The 21,328-nt window shown below is 44.2% G+C and overlaps 1 protein-coding gene across 1 annotated transcript in view; it reads left to right on the forward strand.

Annotated features, from left to right (window-relative positions):
• Positions 1-597: 597 nt before the first annotated feature.
• MYO15B (myosin XVB) overlaps positions 598-21,328 on the forward strand; it is a 43,520-nt gene continuing 22,789 nt past the window's right edge. Inside the window, exons 1-18 of the mRNA XM_062011177.1 lie at positions 598-2,376; positions 2,914-3,159; positions 5,116-5,225; positions 5,817-5,891; positions 6,293-6,389; positions 6,924-7,027; positions 8,705-8,768; positions 9,278-9,391; positions 11,983-12,041; positions 12,132-12,255; positions 13,145-13,240; positions 13,890-14,021; positions 14,212-14,337; positions 14,847-14,924; positions 15,893-16,017; positions 16,110-16,221; positions 16,700-16,870; positions 20,298-20,355. Coding sequence (XP_061867161.1) covers positions 598-2,376; positions 2,914-3,159; positions 5,116-5,225; positions 5,817-5,891; positions 6,293-6,389; positions 6,924-7,027; positions 8,705-8,768; positions 9,278-9,391; positions 11,983-12,041; positions 12,132-12,255; positions 13,145-13,240; positions 13,890-14,021; positions 14,212-14,337; positions 14,847-14,924; positions 15,893-16,017; positions 16,110-16,221; positions 16,700-16,870; positions 20,298-20,355 — 3,670 coding nt within the window. The remainder of the gene's footprint in view (positions 2,377-2,913; positions 3,160-5,115; positions 5,226-5,816; positions 5,892-6,292; positions 6,390-6,923; positions 7,028-8,704; positions 8,769-9,277; positions 9,392-11,982; positions 12,042-12,131; positions 12,256-13,144; positions 13,241-13,889; positions 14,022-14,211; positions 14,338-14,846; positions 14,925-15,892; positions 16,018-16,109; positions 16,222-16,699; positions 16,871-20,297; positions 20,356-21,328) is intronic.

Genomic DNA, 21,328 nt, shown 5'->3' on the forward strand with positions numbered 1-21,328 from the left:
CAAAATAAAACAGAGAGTAACCTGGAACAACAGAGTCAATTTGGCACTCCTCAGCTGCCATAGGTATGGTTCTGCAAACGTCTGTTTGGTTCTATAGAAATGAGGTTTACTACTGCTTAAGGGGATCTGGCCATTTTTTGTATCTTGTTTCACAGCAAAATGCACAATGTTTCCTTTCATAGATGAGTTGAGATAAGCCTTTACATACTGCTGAACACTGGAGAAATGCCTCCTTCCCGATCCAAGACTAGGCACAAGAAGGTTGGCAAAGAGAAAGTGTTGAATTGTGAGAAAAAGGCAAGCTCTCTAAGAGATTCAGAGATCCCCAGTGGGAGATGGCAGCAAGGTAAGAGTAAAGGCCAGCTGAAGGGAAAAGAGTCATTGCCTGAACAAGATGACACCCTTGAAGAAGACCTCTTAAAAAGCCAGAGGCTGGTGAGGCTCCAGGGAAGCAAAGGTCAGAAAAAGTTATTCCAAGGAAAAAGAGCCTACAAGAGAGTTGATGAAAGAGAATCTGGTTTGGGGAGAAAACGTGGGCAACAGTTAGTGTCCAAGTTGGAGGAGGAAAAAGGAAAGGCCTGCAAGCAACAGGGAATGATGTCAGGACAAGAAAGTGAGGAAAACAGCAATAAGGAGGAAGAAGCCACCACAAACAGCAAGAAATGCAGTTTTAAAAAGAAATGTGGAAAGCATCTTGGTGTTAGCAAAAAAGTCACCGAGTCAGAGTCTGTAAAGTCAGTTGCAGTGCGAAGTGGTGAAGGCTCTTCTCAGAAACGTGACTTGCTGCAGGAGGCACTCAATGCCAGGCCTGGGGAAAAGCACAATGAGGATCTCAGCTTAAAGGAAGCTTCTGAGCAGAAGTCAGATTCTCAGTCTAAAGGCAGTATGGCACAGGGAAAAGGTGAGAGAACTGGGAAAAGGCAAGTCAGAAAATATACCAGGATTATTGTCACTGAAAGTGCAGAAGAAGATATCCTGGCAACCTCAGAGAACTCGTGCTCTGACTCCAGCAATGAAAGCCGTTGGACCCATAAAGCAGTTACAGGAGAGACTGTGGTGGACAGCACTGCAAGCAGTGAAGAAAAGAGTAGTTCTTCAGAGGAAGGGAGCATCAGTGAGAAGGAAGCCATGCTTGAAGGTCCTCCTATGGCTGAAGGAAAAGGCCTTAAGGAAGTGATTGATGAAAGCAACAAAGCATCTATTGAAACTGAAAGGGAGCAGGTAAATGCAGATGGAAGTAATCAGTCTGAGACAGATGAGAAAAAGAAGGAAGATGGCCTGCCCAGTCAACCAAAATCTATTCTACCTGAGAGCAGTGAGGAAGATGATGACATAGGCATTTTAGGATTCCAACTTAAAAGCCTCAAGAACAGAGAAAGTGGCAATAATGAAGAAGGCAAGGAAATGACATTAGAAAATGACAAAGTTAAAGCTAAGTCAAAAGGTACAGCTAATTCTGACAGCAATGGGGAGAGCAACACTGAAGAGAGCATTGCCAAAAATGCAACAGAACAACCACTGCCCACTGCTGTGACAGCAAAAACCCAAGTACTTCAAGGAACTGAACAGCAAGAGGTGGTGGATCATGAAAATGGCACACAGGAAGACAGCCCTTTGCTCACCAAGCAGCAGATGACATTGAAAGAGAAAACCAGGAGGTGTGAGACTGCCATGGTAGGACATACACAGAGGGGCAGTTCTTCAGACCGCAGCAGGCAGGACGTAGCAGTGATGACGCTTACAAAGAAATGCTCTTCTCAGTCCCAAATCCTTCTGAGTCTGAAAAAGAAACATAAAAATGCTGAGACCAAACTATTAACAAGCTGTAAACCAAATCCTGTCCAGATGGCTTTGGAAGCCAACTCTGACCTAAAAAATGTTGAAAGCATCTGTTCAAAACCCATGACTCTAGAAACCCTCGGTAGGCAGAAAGAACCCGACGTAGCTCAGAGTTATGGAGAGAAAAGATCAAATCTTTCAAATATTTCAAGCTGCTCCACTATTACAAAAATTTCATCTGATAAGCAATTCCTTGGCAAAAAGAAGAAAGTTGGAAAAGCTATTGGAAAAATTAAACTGAGTTCAGGCCAGACTTTAGAGGCAAAAAAAGGGAAAGTAGAAGTAGTTGTTGCAGAGGCACCTTCTGAAGAAGATGTGCTTGATGGAGCGGGATCTAAGGACTTGCACACCCATTCTGCTTTTAGAAAAGTCACCAGCTGGCTTGGTCAAAAACCTGCCAAGAGAGCAAGCCTGAAAGCTCATCTTCTGAATGTGGCACGTGCAATTGGTATTTCAAGATGGCTCTTGAAGAAATTTGGAAAGAGGAAGAAAAGCAGCAAACCTTTTGGATTCGGGAGTAGAGTAGCACTGCGGCTTGTAAGCACTGCGGGGTGGGCTGGTCAGTCTGGCAAAGCCTTCCCTGGTACAGCCAGACAGCCAGGGAGAGCTGAGTTGAGTGACAAAGAATCCTCTCCTCCATTAGTGGAGGGGAAAGATGATCCTAAAATGGCAGAGGAAGTGGAATACATTGATTTGCCTTCTGGTGATTCCCGTTTTCATGGAAGCAGTTCCTTTCCATACTTACTTAGCTTGGATGAGGAGAACATCAGTACTGATGGCAAGTTTGCTGTAGTGTTCCCCAGAGCCCACAGCATGGTTATGACAAAGAGCTCCTTATCCAGAGGATCTGGGACTTGTTATTCCCTAGAGAAACTGAGCTCTCTATCAGACAGAAAATCTGTGATGGCTTCGCAACAGGGCTGCAGATTCAAGTGTGACCTTCCCATATCACTGATGGATCAAAGCCCTCGGGGAAACAGCAAACAGGGCTTCATTCCACGTCAAGGGTCTCTAATATCTACATCAAATTATTCCAGTGAGCTAGATGTCAAAGAATACTCACTTGTCCTCCAGACTGCAGAATCCAAAGTCACACCTTCTGTTCACTGGTCTCAGCAGCAGGCTCAGGGATGCGATCCTGCAGCATGGCTGAACTCTGAATTGCTGCTGCCACGACTAACCATTGAGAACCTAAGCAAATGGACCATCTACAAGGACTCACATCTGGCCAATGGCCGTGTGATGAAGGTCTGCAAGGATCAGTGGGAGGCAGAAGACGTCACTGACAATATGCTAGAGATGGAATTCATGCACAAACAGGTACAGGTGTGGTCTCCAGTTTTGGAATGAAGTGGAATTTCTCTTGATTTTCAGTAATATATCTATGCATTTCAGGTGCACATGTGTGGAGACCACTGGATAGAAGTTGAGGAGATTGACGATCTGACCAGACTGGAGTATGTTTTCTGTGGTATTTCTGCAGCTTATTGAAGATCACAGGGGTGTGTTTATTATCCTTCAAAGCTACTGTTGCTTCAACAACAGAAAGCACATTATAGAACCTTGCATACCATGTGAGAAAACAGAATTATTTGGCTGTGTACCATAGCTGAGTAACTGATGCTGCACAGTAAAGCAAAGGACAGGACTGAATTGCACCGTTTAAGTTGTGAACTTAAATTGAATCATGTAGGGAGGAGGACAGCAGCAGAGAGAGCTTCTGACTGTTGTGTATAGTCTGTCCCTGTGCACAGAGAGGCATACATAACAGACTCCCAGACTGGGCACTCTGAGTCTCTGCAGCCACAAACCAGAGAGAGCAGCTTATCCTAATTAGCAGACTTTCTTACAGATGCATTCAGGGAGCTCTGCCTCTCCTGTGAAGTGGTTCCCAGTTCTGAAATGGAAACCCAAATATATTTTATGGGTAAGGGAAAGTAGCTTTAGAGGCTGATGTAACTTTTTTGATGTTGCAGAGGGACAGAACTGGGTATTTGACATACGATTCTTGTTGCATGAAGTGGGTGGTAAGTCAGGAATATGTACAGGCTGAGAGGCACTTTTTTATGTTGTTTGCCTACTGACACTGGCATCTGTGGCTTTAGTGACTCTCATTGCCTTCAGCTATGGCAAACTCAGGCCTTACAAGTTTTAAATCATGGGTTCACTGCATGAAAGAAGCCCTAACACCACTTCTTGCATATGGTCCTGCACCCTCTACTCTTGCCATCCTCTTGTGACAAACAACTGTGTGCAGGGAGGTGTGATCACATGGGGATGAACAGGCTGGATATTCTGAGCTTTGACTGCTCTGTTCTTTGATATGTTTAATCGTGGACATGTTGGAAACACATGAAGGCAGTGAATAGTTTCAGATCCCAGCCTCCTATGAAATCCTAGAGAGGGCAGAATGGTTAACATTAACATGTGCAAGTGAAGCTTATGGCTGACAAATCCTTTCCTCTGTTTGTAGGGAAGTCTGTGAGAGTTCAGTTCTGCTGTGTCTGAAGAAGAGGTTCCATCGCAATCTCATTTATGTATGGGTAGTGCTGTTTGGGTTTGGGTTTTTTTTCAGTGCTTATTGATTCTGAACAATGAACTTGAAGGTAAAATAATTTATCATCAAGCATTAATAATGCCCCAAGTAGCTAAAGAGCTTGCTCATTAACTGGGGACAGTGAGAAGAAGGATACTCTCAGTGCTTTTGCTTAGAAAACAGCATGAAATAGTTGTAAAATCTGACACTCTCAGAGTTTCTCCTTAGTTTTGATATTTGTTTCCAGGCCATGGGTATATTTGGGTTCAGTTTTAGCATCAGCTGCTCCTAGTAGAACTCTCGTGTCTTAGCAAAGCAGTTCTGAGTAAAAATTGTGGATGCTGAGAAAAAAATCAAGAGTTTCTGCAAACATTCCACAGTGTTGCAGCCCAGAGCTAGTTGTGGATGGCTAACTGTTCTCTTTTTCATTTACTGGCTGAGGTGTTCAAACCTGTGCCTGTAATTTCATGTGAAGCTTGGAGAATAGACAGTGATCAGTGAAGATGACCACAGACCAATGAGTGCCTTCTTATCCCAAAATATCCCAAAACAGAGCTTTGAAAATGACCACTGAAAAATTGTGCTATGCCTTGAGTAATTTGGCAGTATAGTCAGAACACAGAATTCCTTTAAAAGTCATCTTGATCTTTGCATGAATGTGTGTGTCGAGTTGCATCTCTCATTCAGAAAACTGAAAGAAGCCACCAGATTTTTTTTTCCCTTTCTTATTTTTGTCCTAGACTTACATTGGGCAAATTTTGATTTCTGTGAATCCTTTCAAAGACCTCAGTATCTACTCTGAAGATGTGGCTACCCAGTACCACCAAGGGACTCTCTCAAAAAATGCCCCGTATGTGTCTCTTTCTCAAATAACTCCCTAAACTCTGCTCCATTTGTGCTCCAGGAGGTATCTGCTTTTCCTCCAGTGGTCTGACAGAGCAGGATGAATCTTTCAGGAAGTGAACAATACATTTGGCAAAGCTGTAGTTACTTGAGTACTGCTTAAAGGTCCTGAATTCAATGCCTGCTGAGAATTCAATACCTGCTTAAACTGTTACATGGGCCTGTACCTGAGGAGTTCTGGCAGTACGCACTCACCACTGCTGACACTTGTACAGCCCCATCAGAGCTAGCTGTGTAGGCAGGTTCCACTAGTGCATGTTGTCCTGTGTCTGTTAAATTAAACAGCATGGCACACAGCATTACTCAGGTTAGGTTGAAGTGGTCCTGGAGGAGCCTGGAGTTTGCAATAGCTTGTAACAGTGATATCACCTCATGCCAGCAAAGAGCAAAGCTCTCACCTCCCTGGCACCTCACATTTCTCAGGTCAAGATACTGGCCCATCTCTCCTGTAGATGACTGATGAGTAACCTTTTTCTGCTGTACTTGTGAGGTAGAAATGGGAAGTCAGTTAACTGAGGTTTTCTCTCTGTACATCTAGACACATCTTTGCAATAGCAGAAATGGCCTACACGCTATCCCAGTCATCAGAGCAAGAGCAGTGTGTCATTATCAGGTAGGAAATAAGGGCACTTTCCCAAAGGCTTCATCTTCGTGTTTCACTGACCATGAGTTTGTCATTCTGGCTCTTGTGTGAAGGCTGTCAGTAGAGAATATTAATACCATGGATTTTTATTTCATCCTGTGCAAATAAGTTTGAATTGAGCTTCACATCAGTTTGGAGGAGTGGAAGAGGAGGCATTTGGTGTTTCACAGTGGAATCTTATTTTGGTCAAGTTGTCTCAATGTTTCAAACAATATATGGTAGACACTGTTGTTATATATGTCATTGTATATGGTAGATATTATGGTTGTAAACCATTAGAGCTCTATTGGTTTACTGTAACAGGCCCTCTGATATGGCTAAATTAGATACTTCTGTTTTGATGCCAGCTTCCTTACCTCTTGTTCCTCCAGTGGGCACAGTGGATCAGGCAAAACAGAAGCTGCCAAAGCAATTGTGCAATACCTGACCATGCTGTACCAGAGATCAGACAGCCACAGGATCAGACAGGTAAGAGGCAACTGAGATTGGCTTAATGCTGTGATGGTTAGGTAAGGAGTAGAAGCCAAAGACAGGGTAAAGAGGCCATACTGTTTATGGTTTTCCTTTGTTCCCTTTTAACTGAGCTGGACTTTGGATGACTCATGGTTCAAGGTGAAGCTCCAATAAAGACACGAGGACAGCTGATGTGTTTATTGTCCTGTATTTTAGTCTCTGAGAGCCCTGATGCTGTGTAGGGTGCTGTCTCTGAATGGAGAGATGATACCTACCTTAGAGATCTTATAGCAGTGTCTGGGAGGTGAATCTGCAAAAACAGAGCAGAAGCAAGTGAAAGATCATAGCAGTGAAGGTAAAGAGCTCATAGAGCAACTGACCAATGGCTAGAGGTAATGTAATACCAAGATAGATTTAGAAAGAGACCCTTTATCCAGACAAGAACATTTCAATAAAGTCCTGTTTTTCTTGAATTTTCAAACTGTTTCTTCTTTTGGGTTTCAAAAGCCATAATTGCTACTGAAGTGTTCTCTCCCTCTTTTCTTCAAGCCCTGCAATGTCCTACCCATCCTAGAGAGTTTTGGGAATGCCAGAACCATCCTCAATGACAACTCAAGCCGTTTTGGAAAGCTTCTGAGTGTCCACCTGCAACAGTGAGTTAAAGGAACATCTTGGGATGCTGCTCTTCCCAGATGTCAAGGGGCGCTTGGATGTGAAAAAGTCTAGCAGTGCTTGGCTATAGTGCAATAACCCTCCTTGCCCTACATTCATGTTATCATCAGGATAGGAAGAGGATGAGTTTACACCCCTATTTTGCTTTTAGATTTACTCCTCAAAAGAATATGTCTTCACCCCTCAAGATGTGTGATAAATTATGAACTACAGAATGGCTGAACTGGTTTACACCAAAGAGCCATCTAACACAATGTTGTGTCTCCAACACTGGCCACAAGCATTCACTGAGGCAGCAGTAAGGACAGGCCAGATGCATATAATACTTTTCTCAAACACTGTTAGTTCTTAACCAGCTCAAGAGTTTTTCAGAGACTCCTGTGGTTTTCCAGTTTCCTCTTGGTCTCTCATAAACTTCATGCCTCTGCAACAGGCTTTGGCAGGCATTCAAGGTCAAACCAGTTCCATGAAAAACACCTTTTTTGTTTTGAACCTGCTTTCTTTCTAACTTGTGATTTGTTGTTTGTTTTGGGTTTGAATTTGGTTCTTTTTTTTTGACTGTTGCCAAGAACTGAACGGTCCATCATAACCCCAAGGTCCCAGTCCTAAGCAGCAATGGTTAACTTAGAGGCTCTAAGTTTCTATGTGAAGCTGGGCCTGTGTGCATCACTTTACATTTATCTACAGTAAATTCCATGTGCCATTTTCTTGCTCAGTCAATATTGTATTTATTCACAGTTGGCCTTAATGACCTACTCTCACAGGTCAGAGCACAGACACTTTGTGGAACTCTAGTGGTTGCCTCTTACTGTTAAGATTTGCCATTTACTCATGTCAAGACTTTCCCTTTTATACTGTAGTTGCTTGGTTTCCCTGACAGTCCCACAACTTTTCCAAAACCTTTTTGAAATTCATATAGACTAAATCACTTAGATCATTCCTCTCTACATCTTCATCATCCCCTTCAAATGTCTGAAGGAGGTTTGTGAGGCAGGATCTCCTTTTACAGAAGCCATATTGACTCTTCTCAAATGAACTGAATGTCTTCAAATGTGCACTAATTCAGCCCTTCATTGCATATCTGCCTAATCTGCATGGGACACGTGAAAGGCTTAAAAGCCTATAGATCCTTGCATACAGCTCAACTCCAGACTGCTGGCTGCATGGCTCACTACTGCTGTAGTATGTGGACATCCTAGTTTTGGCCCAGGATGATTTTGGGCAAGATGCAATTAAATTACAAATGCAAAGATGGGCTCTGTCCCCACAGGCTGCCAGCCTGACTTACAAAATGAGTGGGTAAGGTCAGATCAGGGAGTGCTAATGCAACAGCAGTCAGATACAGCTGAAGGGAAGGGATGTGGTGTGTTCCCTGGATTGTTTTCAGGACATATCCTGTGAGGATCGTTCAGGTCCAAGCTCCTTTGTATTCTGGAGGCTGTTTAGAAACCAAACTTGAATATATATGCTTCATAGCTGCTTTCTCTGTAATAGTCTGGCACAAACCACTAGTGCTGGAAAGATTCAAAATTCAAACTAAGTTGATCAGGTCATACCATTGTTTCTCAACAACTCCCTCTGCTAAACCCTCAGAGAAATGGATCTACAGAAAACCTGTCACTAGCTTCTGACAGCATCTGTTCTTGTCTTATGCTTAGTGGCATGGTGGTGGGAACATCCATCTCCCAATACCTGCTGGAGAAGTCTCGTGTGGTATTTCAGGTGAGGACAAATGAGCCTCTCCCTCCTCAACGGGGTGTCTCTCTCTCCCTTATTAATATTTACTCTTAAATTTACTGTTAAATAACAGGGAAGGGAATAAGTACGAGAATTGCCTCAAATTTATTCTGTTAGCAAGAAATAGGTCCCCTCTGTGTAGCACAAGATAATTGCTTATTTTATTTGAATAAAATAGGTGATGGCTCTTTCTTCAACAAATTGAATTAAGCCACTTATTAGAGGTTATTGGAAGTTAAATCATTCCTCAACTAGTTTCTCTGGAGTGTTGAAAAGGTCAGGTATTGGAGCTGTGTGAAAAGGACTGCTCTCAGATAAAATGCTTTTAAGGTGTCAGTGAGAAACCCTGAAAACTTTTCAAATCAAATAGCTTTTCAGTGGCTTCTGGGCTGAGCTTGCTGACCTCAGAGTTTTGATGTCCTGCTCTTTGAGTGTATTCTGTAGGGTTTTGGACCTGGATATTAGTCAACTCTATGAACGGTGTCCCCTGTCAGGCCCATGGTGAGAGGAACTACCACGTGTTTTATGAGTTACTGGCTGGGCTGCCTGTGGAGCAGAAAGAGGAGATGTACTTGCAAGAGGCAGAGTCTTACTTTTACCTGAATCAGGTGAGTGAGGTGGTGATGCTCTGCAGCAGCTGATAGAGTGAAATGGCCAAGACATCACTTTTGTTTAGTTAATAAGACACCTAATAAATTTGCTTCCCTCATGACATGTGCTAAAGTTTGCTCTGCTGCTTCTCACACCTGACCTAACAAGAAGTATCTTTGTCTCTTATGTGACCTTCTCATCTTCAGACCCTTTCTGTTCAGAAAGAAAGGGAGTAAGGAAAACTTTTTATAAGCAGTCACTGTGTAGTCCCAGGGCTCCACCCTGTGGTGAACAATTCCTTTTCTCGTTGCCTTTCCTTGTGTTTGCAATACTTATGAGACATGAAAGAGCAGGAGGTATTTCTACCTTCGAAAAAAACACTTGCTTCATTGACTGAGTCAGTGAGTGCAAGTTTTAAACCACTGACATGTACTGCTGATTATAATCTGTTTCAATTGGAAAACTGTTTGTCGTTGCCTTGAAGCACAATTTCTTTTGTTTAAGAATGTTTTCCACACTGAAGGAGATCACAAGCAATAGCAAGATGTCTTTCCTACTCCAGCTGTGTGAGTCAGTTTTCCCAGGTGGGCAAACTCCTTACAGCAGCTGTGGTCATGTGAGGAATCCTTGATGAGGGATTGCTATCATCTTCCCTTCAGGGGAGGAATGGACAAGTACTGTTAATGACTCAAAGGTGGAGGGTGATTAGGAGCCTATCCCTTAATGGGTTGATGTTCCTAGTTGGCAAAGAATCTGTATGGCAAACTAAACTCTTCAAGACAGGACTATCTCAGCCTGCTGCAGAGAAGAAAAGATCAAATCATTAGTAAAAGAAGTTATCAGAGACTGACAAAATGTCTCTTGGGTCTTGATCTTGGCAAGAAGAAGCCCAAGGGCTGCCTGGACCTCATTCTTGTCCTCATCTGAATGTGTAAATCAGCTGCAAACTTTTGTCAAACTTATTTTGAATAATGCCTTTGAACACAAACAGGTTCTACAGCTCTCTTTGACCCAGGATTTCAGTAAGCTTTAGGGTCACAGGCAGTTGTTAGAAGTGTCTCCTTGTAGAGAAAAGCACAAGACAAAAATGCTCATGTTGTACTGAAGCTCTGTGGCAGAAGTGGGTGAGACTATAACCCAGGATGCCTCTTTAGACATACAGAAACCCATTTGCTTGGATACACGGGGTTCTGGTACCTTTGGGGTAACAACTTTGACATGATTGACTTGAAAGTAGATTCTGGCATTCTTTTCAAGCTGCACTCCAGCAGTGAGCACAGGGTAGCTGGAGTGCCTATATTGGAACTGTCATAAAAACTTACCACGTGTGGACAAGAGAGATCTTACTCTCAGAAACTCCAGAGAGAAAAGGGACTGGTCTGCCATGAACACTGAGCTCCTACTAGTGGTGTCTGGTCTTTTTATTTCAGATTCCTCCAGGCTTTAAAGCATTTAACTACTTCTCTGAAGATTGCTACTTGTAGCTCACCCATGGGGCAAAAAGAGCTGACCACGATTATCTGTCCCTCTTCTCTCAGGGCAGAGCATGTGACATCCAGGGGAAGGAGGACAGTCAGGACTTTCTGGTTTTGGTGCAAGCTCTGGAGGGAATCAGCCTCTCAGATGATCAACTGACCTCCACCTGGGCTGTCCTGGCTGCCATTCTGCAACTGGGGAATATCTGCTTTACCTCCTGTGAGGTACCCTGACCCTTGGCAGCTCGGGAGGGGGCTGTTTGTGCTGAACATTGCTGTTATCCCATGTGGTGGGATTGGGGACGTTATTCTTGGCTGAAGATTATACCCTTTGAAGACTATTCCTTTCTTTTGATATTAGGCTCTAGACTGATCTAGGCAAGAACAGAAGATGGGAGGCAACCAAAGGTCATTAGAGCCTGGGTGGCTCTTTGAGGAGCCAAAATAAACCTAGATGCTGGTGTTTTGCCCAGGCTGTGACCAGCTCTGTGCAGCTGAGGTGCTGTCAAGAATTTTAGTAGTAGTGGAGCTTCATATCCCTTTCATGGTTGAATCTCTTGTTCTCCATCATTTAGAAAGAATCCTGTGAACATGCAGCGATCGCAGGTGAAACTGAGATTCAGATTGTGGCCAATTTGCTGCATGTCTCAGCAGATTTCCTGCAAAGTGCTGTCACTCACCGTGTCACTGTGAGTACCTTCTTACTCATTTCTCATTCATCCTGAACCATGGAGTGCCCTGTCCCAGCACGCTGTCAATAGAAAGGTCACCACTTTAGAAAGTCCAAAATCTGGGAGGTAACAGCTGGACTGAAATGTTCTGTGCTGGATCAGTAATGGGGATGAGGTGAGACCCTCAAGAGTTCTGTAAGGATAGCAGAACTCAGCTCTAGGAGGGCTGTTTTCTGATTTGAGGGGGCTTCAGGTTTAACACTCTGTCCAGCTGGCACAACCACCCTGAAATGTGGCAGCAAAATGCTGAGTTTACTTTTTCCTTTGATATCTGGGTAAATTCTTAGGCCAAATAAGAAAAAAAAAAGCCCAGTTATTAAACAGTTTGCCTTCCTTATGGATCTAAAAAAGACATGTATTTGTGAGATGGTAACAGTAAATTCTGGCCCTTTGTGTATCCAGGTGACATCTTATGATCGGATCTTCACTCCTCTGTCTGTAGAAGGAGCCATTGATGCCAGGTGACTTCTGCTTTTGCTGTCTGGCTTGGTGAGATGCACCCAAGGGTGCTGTGTTTGCAATAACTGCTTTCACTCCCCTCTCCTACTCAGGGACTCCATTGCCAAGACTCTGTATTACCTGCTCTTTGAATGGCTGCTGCTGCAAATCAATGAGTGGTTGGCTCCCCAGGAATCAGACTGTGCCCTGGGCATTGTGGACATCTATGGTTTTGAGGTTGTATTTCCTCTTCTTTTGATGTTGTCTGAGCTGTGTTTGCATGTGCTGATTCTCCTGGAAATGAAAGAGTATCTGATATGTGTAGTTTCTTTTTAGTTGCTTTTGAGGGAGGGGTCTCTTTGTTTTTCCATAAAGGAGCCAATACTTGTACCATGTAATGTAGAAGTCTGCATTCAGGGAGGGCACTTTTTTCAGAGGCATTAGAGAAGTGCTCCTTCAGGCTGTGATTTAACACTTTTACTCTAGGCTTTTGTTATGAATTGCTGTCTGTAGCCCATAGTATTCCATGAGTGTGTGGCATAGGTAGACTCCTAAGGCACAGAGAACTGAGTGGATTGCAAGAAGTATTGGTCCTAACAATTGCAGGCAGTTAACCTAGTCTCAAATGGGGTGGTTTCTGGGGCTGCCACCTTAACAGCTTTGCATGTTTGATACCTCTGCATGAACTGACCATAGATAAAGCACATTGATAGCTTTGGTTCTGTCATTCTAGTGAAGAGGAGAATGGTTTGATTTTCAGTCAGAGCAAAACCAGCACTTTCAGCCAAGGTGGCCCATGGAATTAGCTTGCATGCTGTCATAAAAACAACTGAAAATTGTCTTTTCATCAAGTGCACTGGAGGTTAGAAACCAAGTTATGTGTGATGTTGAAAGGACACATAAGGATTTTAACTCCATGGTTCGATTCTCACATAAAGAAGGTTTGATAAAATCCCCAGAAGTTTCTTAGAATGTTCACTTATGCACAATACTGTAAAAAGCAGCTCAGAGTCCTCTCCCTCCAGCATGTGTTCTGCTGCTCAGCAGTGGCTTGGGGAGCCAAATCACTCATCAGCCTGTTTTGATGGGCTAAACTCAGAAACTCAGACTCTTTTTGTCTTTGCAGGATCTAGGTGTGAACAGCTTAGAGCAACTCTGCATCAACTTTGCCAATGAGCATCTCCAGCATTTTTTCAACCAGACTGTCATTGCCCAGGAAGAGGTAAATGGAACTCAGGTCAGCAGGTGAAAGGGAGCACATATGGAATGAGCTGAAGCAGCCTCAGCCAGAGGGTGTCCTTCAGTGGGGAAGCAGGAACCTGAATAGACCTGGCCCTCTTAAGCAGTACATGTGGAATACTGCTCCAAAGAGCTGGCTGTCTAATATCTTTTACTAATTCTGTAGTAAAATAAGGGAAAAGAACTTTGTGCCTTGCTCTCTTTTGTAGATTTTGTAAATGAGTTGGTCAGGATCAAAGACCTCAGATCTCAGCTGGTAATTTTAAAGCCTGTTTGGTAGATTCATTATAAGCATTTTACATACCACTCAGGAAAGAATGTATTTATCACTGGAGATGAAAGTGCATTTATCAAACTTGTTGCCTTTCACAGTTAGCTTTATCACTCTGCCTAACAGCCTTCCTTTCTTAAGTGAGGCAAATCATGAGTGACTTCAGAAGTTTTGTAAAAGCAAACCAGGTAATTCTACACAAGTTGCTAACAGCAACTTTATTCTTGTTGAATAAACCCATTCCCTCTGTTAATCTCCCTCTGTGTGGTGTTTAGTTGCTGGCTGGGGTTAAACCATGCCACTCCATCCATTTGTTCTCGTTTCCATGGCTGGATTTGACTGGTTGGTCTTTAACATGCAGGAGGAATATAGCCAAGAGCAGTTAGCTTGGATTCCTATTTCCAGGACATACAATGAGTCATGCCTAGATTTCATTGCTGCAAAACCCCATGGCATCCTGTGTATCCTGGATGACCAGACTTCACTCCCTCAGGTGAGAAGCTCTTATCCTCTTATGTGATCCCTTTCACAGGGTGGTTGTGGTAAGGCACATATACAGATTGAACAGGGTCTATGTTTGCACAAGTATTACATCTTTGGTTTAACAGTGGATTTTCCAGTGACTTTTCAGTCTACTGAATATATTGCAGTAGCAGGAAACATGTTTGACACCTCTTTTACAGGCCACTGACCACACTTTCCTCCAGAAGTGTCATTACCATCATGGAAACAGCCCTTGGTACACCAAGCCCAAGTTGCCTTTGCCAGTCTTCACCGTGAAGCACTATGCAGGCCCTGTCACCTATCAGGTGAGCTGGCAGGGGACTCTGAGCAGCTTGGAAGCATGCTGTGGATGTCCTGATGGACCAGCTCCAAGTGCTGTGAGCAAAGCCCTCTCTTTGTAGCTGCACATCCCTCTAGAGCATGAGTTTGTCAGAAACTAGGAGATTCTTCATAGAAAAGGCAACAAAGTTGCTTCTGGGCAGAAGAAAAATAGGTAGTGGCCTCAGCTACACACCAGCTTACATTGTCTCAGAACCATGGAAAACCAGGAAAGCTGTTGCTGCTGAAAAACACAAGGGGTCAAAGCCTGGTGGACAATGTTAAAGGGAAAAGGAGCAATCCCTCCTAAAGCAGAAGTCATTGTCCCCTCCACTCCTAGCAGCAGCAGCAGCAGCAGCAAGCTTCATTCTCTAAGGCTTTCTCATTGCTCCACTTCCCCAGCTGTCTGCCCCAAGTCAATGTGTGTGTGAGAAGGGAGTTTGCCTGTCTGATTGGTGTTCTGAATGATGCAGTGACTCAGACTTTGCCTCTGCAGGTTCACAAGTTTCTTAATAAAAACCGTGAGCAGCCACGTCCAGAGGTGCTGGACATCTTCTCCCAGAGCCGCCTCCAGGTACTCTAGTAGTTCAGGATGAAGATCTCTATTGCAAACACCTAAAAAGCCAGTCATTACTTTCATGAGAAAAGCAGAAAGGTCCTAGTTAAGTGTCAGGAGAACTGGGAGAAACAGTGAGGAGTTTTGCTCTACTGAAGGACGCTTGGGAATGGAACAAGACATCTTTGCCTGCAGTTGATGGATTTCACACATAAAATGCACAGATTGCTTGAGGATACAGCTGAGTTCCTGGCACTGCTAGGGACAAGTCTCTCAGAGAGTGATCCCACAATTTCCAGTAGAAGAGATTGTTCTTTCCACATAGTTCAGGGAGTTTTAGTCATTTCTTGGTTTTTGCAGATGGTGTCTCACATTTTCCAAAAGGCTAAAGCTGCCTATAGTCAGCAAAGGGAGCTGGGGACCAGAGGCAGGGGGCTCAAGCCTCAGGCATCCACACTGGTGTCCAAACTCCAGCAGTCTTTGCAGGACCTCACAGCCAAGCTGAGAAGGTGAGAGATACTGTTATGGTGCCATCCCTGTACTTGGCTGGTTGCTGCACCCAGAAGTGTGTGAAGTCTTCCCAGGTCAGCAGAGAGAGGAGGATGATCAAAAGCTTTTCCTTGTTTTGCAGGAGCCATGCCTTCTTCATTCGGTGCATCACCCCTAATCCCCAAAAGGTAAGGCAGCACCCTGAGTTCCATATGGAGGCCCTCAGTTCCTTGAAGTCCAGTCTTCTCCAGCAGCTTTCCTTTTGCAATTGGGGTTTGGACTCCTTTGCTTCATGTGATAGCTTGAAACATTTCTTCCCCTTCCTTTGTCTCTTGCCCAAAGGATGTGTTGGATTTTGCGTTCCATTGCCCAGAGAGCATGAACAAATCTAACCCAAGGACAGGACAATAGAAGGAGATTCTTTCTAAACTGCCTTCTGTCTCCTTTCCCTTTTCTTTATTTCTTGGTTTACATTTTTCTCTGTCTTATATTCACAGCAGTCAAATATCTTTGATGTGGAGTATGTCACTTGTCAGCTGCGACATTCTGGGATTCTGGAGGCTATCCACATTAGGAAGGAGGGATACCCAATCCGTGTGCCATTCCAGAACTTCCTAGCCAGGTACAGTGGTGTCCTGGCTTGATATTCCCCAACCACTCAAAGCCTGGATGAACTTGCCCTGGCTTCCATCACATCAACATCTCCTCTTCCAGGTATGGCCTCCTGGCTGGGCAAAAGCACATGGAGGAGAGAGAAGGCTGTGAGGCAGTGCTGTCTCATGTGGTGGGGAACCTCTCAGATCTCTATCAGATTGGAGTAACAAAGGTGATGCCTATGGAGAATCCCATCTTAGTTGCACAGGGCCAGCCATCTACTCACTGGCTGCCATCTATTCACTGGCAGCTTGGCTCTCTGCCTTCACCTCCCTTTCGCTTGGCCTCTTGTCTGGTGTATGATGGAGGGATTTGTAGCATTTCAGATAAAGAAACAGGAGACTCTGGCTCCAAGCTGCTGTAGTAGCATGGCCAACCCCTTTGTCTACTCAGCATTCATTGATGGAGATCTGGGCTTCAGCCTTTCCTGCCTGCTCACTTTCATCACTCCCTGATTCCCTGTCTTCCACAAATGCACCCACCTCTGTCACTTGCACCTGTGCCTCCTGCCCTCCCAATTAAGAGAGTGCAGTTTCCTTAGCAGAGAGCCTTAAGGTCTATGAAGAGATAACCCAGCAGCTTTCTTATGGATCAACTCTTAGAGAAGCTGTCTGCTTTTTTGTGGGTCAGCAGCTGTTCTCTTTGCCCAGGTCTTTCTGAAGGAGAAGGCCAGGCAGCTGCTAGAGAGACAATGGAACCAGAGGCAGAGATGGGCCGTTGTTACTCTGCAGAGGAACTTCCGACGGCTCCTTCGCCGCCGACGCCTCCGTGTCCTCCAGGAGAAAGTCACAATCATTCAGGCTCACTTCCGAGGTTACCAGGCAAGGTCAGGAGTCAAAGACCAGGCAGCCCTTTGTCCTTGCCCAGGACAGCCTCATGCTGGTTCCTGGCATGCTCTGCAGGGAGGTATGCTGTTACTGCATTGAGTGTAGAGGAGACTTCCCAGCCTGGTTCCCCACGCTGAGCAGAGGTTGCAGGGAAAGTACAGCTGCTGATAAAACTGTAACTTGCCTGTGCTAAGGCTGATACTATGGAAATTAGAGTAAAGGATATAGGGAAATCATCAAAGAGCTGGCCAGGCTTAACACAGACTGAATTTATACTGACTGACTATGTTAATGTTCTTTTTGACTCACACCCTCAGATAGAGTCCATGGTCTGTCTCAGTTCTGTTGCTGTTTCTCTCATCAGCAATTCTTCTCTTTTCACATCCCTCTAGGAAACGTTACAGAAGACTGAAAAAGACTTGGGTGCAATTTCATACTGTGATTTTTATCTCCAGATCTTTCATTCAAAGAAGGAAGCACTGCCAGGTAACAACACTGGACAAGATTTACTGTGGGAACTATTTCTGCTCAAAGTAGAGAGCCAGTAACTGGGTGAGGCCAGGGCAGAGATGACTTTAGAAATGCAAGACTTTTTCAGTCCACAGTGATGTTGCTCTGACTCCTTACAGCTACCTCAGGCTGCTGGTGTCTTTGGCCTTTTGGGCCCATAGTGGGTTAAGAACAGGATGGCAGTGCTTTGGGAAGGTGGGAAATTGTGTGCAGGAGAGAGCCATGGTTCTGTCAAATGGGTTGAATGTATTTTGCACAAGCTACTGAAAAGAAAATGGAGAAGAGGAAATTGGGCCACTCTTCCTCAGAGCAGCAACTAGCATCCCCATAGCTGTCAGCCTCTCAGGGGAAGGACCCAGTACAGCTGCTGGCATGACTAGCAAAGGATGAGGCAGAGGGTTAAGGCCAGTGATGCTGGAAGACTGCAAGGGTTCCTTGTGCCATGCCCAGAGCAGTGTGAGTTTCTATTCCTGTTCCTGCCTCTTCATACTTGGATAGGATCCAGCCTTTTGTTCTCCCAGGTAACCACAACAGCACAGCTCTTCTGAATCTATTTCTTTTCCTCCAGTGTTTGCTTGCTGAGATCTCTGTGTATGCAACAGCAACAATAAAGATCTCAAAGTCCACCTGCTACCAAGTTCCTCCTTTCCCCCCGCCCCACAGTCCCGCCCTCTGGACTTTAGCATGCCTACTGTCTTTCTTAGCCCAACCCTCATAACCTCACATCTAGTGACACCACTCTGCAACACAGATAAGCAGGAGAGGGAGAGACCCTCCTTTTCCACCTCAGAGTAGGAATCAGGTGAGTGGTGAGGCTGGGGGACAAGAGAATGGAAGGAAAGGACAGACCTGCAAGGGAGTTTGGCTTTTAATATCCCTCTCACTTTCTCTAAATGAGTCCTTCTCTGTGGACAAGTTCTGTTCTTGTTCAGGGTGTGTTATATTCTTTGATACTGGAGGAGGCAAGTGGATGTTTCTGACAGCTTCTGTGTGCTTTTGTTCTGAGACACATCAAACACCAGCCAAGGGAGAAGAGATGTGGCAGGGATGCTGGGCAGGTGGTGAAGGCTCTTGCTGTTGAATTGTGTTGTACAAGTCAGGTGGTGTTTCACTAAAGTTTTGCTTTAGTAAAGCTTTTCAGTAAGGGCTTTGCAGTTGTGTTGTGTCCCAAGACAAACTCTGCAGCTGTTCTGTCATTGTGTCTGCTGAAGTAGGATGCCACCTGGAAGTGACCTCATATACTTCTTTTTCTATCCCCCATCCCCCTTTCACCTCCTAACAGCAGGAATTAGAGGAAAGGAAACAAAGAAGGAGATCTCTGGCCAGTGGTGACACAGAAGAGAGTCCCAACCAAGGAATGGTAAGTTGTCAAGCAGACTGGAAGAATCTGAGATTAAAAACAGCCAAGCTCTCAGTGTGTTTCCCCTCCCCTGTACCTCCACAGTCCAGATTTGCTGGTGAATAGCAAAATGTCTGGAAGGGTTACACAGACCACACATATGCTGGGAACCTAGCAGCAAGAATGCAGTTTAGCCTGGTATAAAGAGCCTTCTGATATGTAACTATATCACTAGTTCAGTGTTTCCCAATCTCTGGGCATAGTCAGGCATCATAAAGTAGTCCTGAGGAAGAGTACTGTCACAGCACTGGACCTGTTCTTTGAAGCTGGGAGGAAGACTGGTTTTGATAACCATTTTCTGTTGTGAAGGGTGGGAATGAGACAGTTCTGCACAAATACATTGATGGGAAGGTATTGTAGAGGAGTGGAGGTATTAAAGGCTTCCTAACAAGTTTAATTTCTGTCACTAACTACAAGTAACAGTGCTAACTAATGTCATTATGTATGTTTAGACCAAGCATATAGTTGCTGTGATGTGTGTAGCAAGGGAATCTGGATTGACATCATCCACAATTTTGCACAGATTTGTCAGTAACAACAGGAATACAAAGTACTTGGTGCTCTTACAATATCAGCTGCTTCTACAGGTGTGGATCCAGGACTGTGGAGTTTCACAATCCACTTCCTGAGTGCACCATTGAAAGTTAGACTTGAAGTCAAGTATCTTCTTATGAACAAAATCAAACTGATCAAAAAAGGTGTGAATTGGTCTTTAAGCACTGCTGAGAGTTTATGTGGAGAGAGATGTTAGAACAGCAGGCTGGTGAGTAGAGGCTTTACTATGCAGATCTTAGACAAAATCCAAAAGCCAAAATCTCAGGCTTTGTGTCAGACTTGGTTCCATTGTGTTGTAATCTGAGTAGCCCTGTCTGAAATGCCCTGAACTGACATTATATACAGCCACTAATGCTGATGCACTGGCCCATTTACTTCCTATTTTGCATCATGTAAGGCGCAAAACAGTGAAAAATCAAGGCTTGTTGGCCAGATTCCGTTCTGAATTACCCAGGTATGGATTTGAACTTCCTTAGCAACATCCAAAATAGTGGCATGTGTCAAATGTCAGACTCAGGGCTCTTTTTCTTTATGCTGTAGCATTCCTGGATACTGAAAGAGAAAAATGCAGAAAAAGGAGCAGGAGGCAATGGCCCTTACCCTTCAAATGCAATCTCTTCCATGCAAGATGCCAAACTCGTTAGTTGTGAGAGATGAGTCAATGAAAGTCAACTTTGCTGTCACTTCCCCCTGTGGCAGTTAATATTTTTAGGAATTACTCACCTTTCCCTCCTTTGCTGACCCATGTCATATACCTGTGTTAATATGAGACTTCCCTGTTTGCAATGTTTCTGGCTGTTGCATAGGCAGAGGTTACTGGTTTTGCTCAGATACTCAATCCTTGCTGTGACCAGCTTGTCACAGGCAGCTTTACCCAGTCTCAGCAGAACAGCCCAGGGTTTGTATGTAGTTTCACTGCTGATACCCCAGTGACTGACAGGCTCACCCTCTCCACAGGATGTGGGATTACTGGAGATCCCTGCAGAGCTTGCTGCCCTCCTGCAGCTGGCTGAAGGTGAGAAATCCTTCCTCCTTCTCTTCCTTTCCCCCTCTGTTTTACTTTATTTCCTTGTTTGCTAACAGTTTAAGTATGTGCTGTTCTACCAGCTGTCTGTCACCTGGGTTATATTTGATTTATTATTATTGCACTGTAAACATGATAAAGGCAGATGGTGTCATGTATATTGTTTCTCAACACGTCACGGTGGAAAAGTGACTTGGACCAGTGAGAATAACACCAGATGAAAATTCAGTATCTTAGTTACCTTTCCAGCTCTTCCTTTGAACTGTGCTAACAGGGCTGATGACAGTGATGGTCAAAACTATGTGACAGCAAACTGTTTAATGAACCCAGGTCTCCTGCAGAGCTGGATATCTGGGGTGTGAGGACTTAAACCCATCTGTTTTCTGCTTTAAAATCTTTAAGGAAATTGAAGGGGAAGAAGTCAAAGCTACAATTTCAACACTTCAAGTATTTTGGGGTTTTGTTAGAAGACATTTGTTCAAAAGTAATTACTCTTTTAAAATGGAAGTAGGTAGGAACAATGTAACATGTAACAATTAAGGGAAGTGTTTTGCTTGGGATGATTTATTGGTTTTTGTTTGTTTTTACATCACCACTGACTGAAATGATTTCCCAAGTTATCGACCTGACCTTGTTTGCAGTTTTGTTTTCATCGCTGTAACTCTTTGTGCAATTTAAGTTGAGGCATTGATTTGCCTCTTTATGTTGGTATAGCATCTAACAAAATGACAGCTATATCTCTGGCCTTCTCTATAGTACAGTAAGAAATGGCTTCTATTAGAAGTAGGACCAGTGAAGTGATTGTCCTCTTGTACTTGATGCTGGTGAGACCGCACCTCGAGTGCTCAGTTCAGTTTTGTGCCACTCACTGCACAAAGGACACTGAAGGGCTGGAGTGTGTCCAGAGATGGGCACTGGAGCTGGGGAAGGGTCTGGAGCACAGAGCCTCATGAAGAATTGCTGA

The sequence above is a fragment of the Colius striatus genome, chromosome 18 (assembly GCF_028858725.1).
Source record: "Colius striatus isolate bColStr4 chromosome 18, bColStr4.1.hap1, whole genome shotgun sequence".
Lineage (NCBI taxonomy): Eukaryota > Metazoa > Chordata > Aves > Coliiformes > Coliidae > Colius > Colius striatus.